The following is a 3,823-nucleotide window of genomic DNA, read 5'->3' as shown; positions in this document are numbered from 1 at the left end:
AGAAATCCGTCGCCCACCACCCTGCCAGAATTTTCCACACCTGGACCTGGGAATGGCAGGGAATCTCTTATGACATGATTGAAGAAGCCGCTAATGCCGCCGCACCTGCCACCATTCCAAATGACGTCAAAGAATGGGTAATGAATGTGGTGCAAGCATTCATCATGAGGGATGTTGTGAGCTCTTATGAGGCACTACATCAAAAAATGAATGAACGTCATGAGTGCACGGTGACCTCGTTGAAAGAAGAGATACTGGCTCGTATTCATGTTGAGATCATGGCAGTAGAAACACGAGACCAGTTAAAAGTTGAAAGAGCTCAGATCAGCACCCTCTCTGCTGATATGGAAAGGCTCATCAAGGCAAACAATACTCTGATGGCCGAAGCCCAAGCAATCCGCAAGGACTTCGAGGATTACAAGGACGAAGTAAAGGGCCAGATGGATGCCCTTTATAGTAACATGGTCGCCCTGAGGGAGGCACAAGAAAAGACCACAACCTGTATCCTTCCAAATACTCAGGGAGAAAGTCGTCGGAAAACTTCGAGACCTGGTTCACAAACCTTCTCATTTGGCTCGATTACAACCATTTCACGGACGACAAGGACAAAATTCAGCAGGCCAATGCCCATCTGGAAGGAGGAGCAGCTCTGTACATGAAAGAGTATGCAATCAAGCTCACCTCTGAACAAGATGTTGGCACATGGGCAGAATACACCAGGAAACTGGAAATGGCACACAAGACGCTTGATCCCAAGTGCACGGCACAGTCAATGTTAGATGTGCACTGCACAATTCACCACAAGATGATGATCGCCTTCGCAGAGAATTTCAGGGCTTATGCCCCCAAATCAGGATACTCTGATAAAGATCTGATCGTCAAAATTAGGGAACAACGGTCGACCCACATCCAGACAGTTATGTCAGTAACAGAGACTCTAGATCCTTCGAAGATTCCAACTACTTGGATGAATTATCTCAAATTCTGCCTGGAAATAGAAATTAAACATCTCCAGCAAGTCTCGAGAAACAAGTCTACTAGACAGACCATGGTGACTAAGACGACTGCCCCCAAGGACCTAATGCCATGGACACAAGTGCACATGAACTCTCCCTTGAACAGGATAGGTGGCTGGCAAACAAACTATGTTTGTTCTGCGAAAAGCATGCCTATGAGCGAGGAAAAAAGTGCCCTCTCCCACACCTGAGTATAAAGGAAAACAGTTTCAAACGTGAGCCAATGCCCCTTAAGGCAAAGGGAAGGGAAGAGCGCAGAAGGTCTGACAAGTTGAGGAAGAAGGTAGCTTGGATACATCATCTCAAATTGCAGCACTGGAACAAGCAATTGCTGCATTACGCGAGATGAAGACCTCTACCCCTATGTCCTCAATAGGCAAGGGCAAAGAAAAGGTGAAAAAGGACGATGTGGCATCTAACGCATCCACGGCATCAACGGCTAAGGACACCAATGCGAGAATCATCGAGATGGATGAATTCTTAGAGGATTTTCAGTACGAAGTGTAGACAAGTCTGGTGCTACACTTCGGGACAATTGTATTAGTACCGTGAGAATGAATGTACCTAGCGATTACATATATATTGCATTCACAGGCTTTTCTAAACATTCGATCAAAATTGTCGATAAAATTCGCATCACGAAAAATCCAGACAACAGCCTTATTGGATTCTGGAGCATTCTTCTGCTATATTGATCAGAGATTCGCTCAAAAACATGGGTTTAAGATGATACCACTAAACCACAAAATAAGAATCCTCAACGCAGACGCCAGTTCCAACAAGGGTGGTGCAATTACTCATCGTGTAGTCACAAGTATCTTAATCAGGGGGCACCGATCAACTGAGAGTTTGCTCATCACAAACCTCGAGTGCATGTCAATGATCCTTGGCATGAAGTTCCTACAGGAACATAATCCCCGAGTTGACTGGGAACATAGAGAGGTCACGTTCTCAAGATGCAGATACACGAGGAAGCAACAAGTTCGAGTAAGCGAGGAAGAAGTTGACCTTCTATCGCAACCCTGACTTGAAGATGAAGCAATTCTCCCTGACGTACACAAGGATGATGGGTGAGATCAGGAAGACAACTTCATTAACTGGATAGACTTGCAGGATCAGGATCTTCATAACATGGTGCACGACATCCTTGGTATAAGCAAGAAGGCAAAGGAGCATTTGGTAGAACAGCCGGCAGAGGAGACACAGGACAAGGAATATTGGTCCAAGTTCGTCCCTCCAGAATTTCATCAATTTGGAGATGTGTTCTCGAAGAAGAGCTCGGAAAGAATGCTGATGTGTAAGCTCTATGGTCACGCAATTGATCTTGTCCCAGATGTGGCATCCCCGAGATTAGCAAAAGTATACCCTATGTCTTTACGAGAGAAGAACTCGCTCGATGAATGGATTGATGGTGAACTAGCCAAAGGCTACATTCAACTCTCTTAATCCCCCTATGCGGCCCCAGTATTTTTCGTGAAAAAGAAAGATGGTTCTCTTAGACTCGTCCAGGACTACAGGGCCTTAAACAGCATCACTAAAAAGAACAAGTTTCCTCTCCCGTGAATCAACGATCTTATTGACGGACTTTCATGGGCTAGTCTCTTTACGATGCTAGACCTGAGATGGGGGTACAACAATGTACGCCTTTGCAAGGGAGATGAGGAAAAAGCTGCGTTCATCACCCACAGGGGTTTGTTTGAACCAACTGTCATGTACTTCAGATTCTGTAATGCCCCTAGCACCTTTCAGACGATGATGAATGACGTATTAGGCGATCTCATACGCACTGGAAAAGTGGCAGTCTATATCGATGATATCATCATATTCATGGACAATCCAGCAGAACATACACGACTAACCCAGGAAGTCCTTCAACACCTTTGAGATAACGACCTGTTTGTGAAACCAGAAAAATGTCACTTCGCGACAACCTTCATTAAGTTTCTAGGTCTTATAATCTCAAAGGGGTCGACACAAATGGACTTCAAAAAAGTAGATGGTGTTCTCAAATGGCCAGTGCCCACCAAGGTCAAGCAAATACAAGCATTCCTTGGTCTGGCAACCTTCTATCGACGATTCATCAAGGATTTCGGCTCGATGACCTGACCCTTAACTCTATTAACACGCAAAGATGCTCAATGGAAATGGAAAGAGTCTCAACAAAGGGCATTTGAGGCCCTCAAGACTGCCTTCACTTCTGCCCTGATTCTAGTGCTCCCCAACACAATACGTCCCTTCTGACTAGAAACTGATGCCTCGGACTTCACAACTGGTGCAGTCCTGGAACAGTTGAGAGAGGACGAACTCTGGCGTCCTGTCGCATATTACTCTAAGTCACTCAATGAACATGAGCGAAATTATGAGATCTATGACAAGGAAATGCTAGCCATTATTCGGGCATTGGAAGAATATCGGCAGTACTTCGAAGGGCATTCGCACCTGGTTGAGATATGGTCGGATCACCTCAATCTTACCTATTTCTGACAAGCGCAAACATTGACCAGACGACAAGCTCGCTGGTCACTTTATCTTACATGATTTAACTTCATTCTCCATCACCGCCCTGGAAAGACGATGATGTGTGCTGATCCTCTGTCCAGGAGGCCAGATCATGAGATGGGGGTGAGCAATGACAATTCAGGGCAAACTTTGCTTCGACCTGAATATTTTACCATCTATGCAATCTCAGCCACTCATTCCTCCGAAGTTGACGATGCAAAACTTCTAGAAAGAGTGAAATCGGCACTACAAGACAACAAAATGACCAAAGGTTACCAGCACCTACTAAAAACTGGCAAGCGAGAGTT

The 3,823-nt window shown here is 45.3% G+C and overlaps 2 protein-coding genes across 2 annotated transcripts; both read left to right on the top strand.

The window, feature by feature from the left end:
- Positions 1–278: 278 nt before the first annotated feature.
- On the top strand, positions 279–1,523 carry LAESUDRAFT_765146 (uncharacterized protein; the record flags this gene model as incomplete). The annotated part of the gene is made up of 3 exons (XM_040913586.1): positions 279–456; positions 522–921; positions 1,304–1,523. The coding sequence occupies 3 exons, from the start codon at positions 279–281 to the stop codon at positions 1,521–1,523; spliced, it is 798 nt and encodes a 265-aa protein (XP_040757600.1).
- Positions 1,524–1,667: 144 nt separating this feature from the next.
- Positions 1,668–1,976, top strand: LAESUDRAFT_637675 (uncharacterized protein; the record flags this gene model as incomplete). Its single annotated transcript, XM_040903468.1, has 2 exons — positions 1,668–1,820; positions 1,887–1,976. Coding segments are annotated over 2 exons (243 nt in total), but the record flags the coding sequence as incomplete, so codon positions are not given.
- Positions 1,977–3,823: the final 1,847 nt, after the last annotated feature.

This window comes from Laetiporus sulphureus (assembly GCF_001632365.1).
Source record: "Laetiporus sulphureus 93-53 unplaced genomic scaffold LAESUscaffold_106, whole genome shotgun sequence".
NCBI lineage: Eukaryota > Fungi > Basidiomycota > Agaricomycetes > Polyporales > Laetiporaceae > Laetiporus > Laetiporus sulphureus.
The sequence above is the reverse complement of the archived record's forward strand: the minus strand, read 5'-3'. Positions and strand labels throughout refer to the sequence as shown.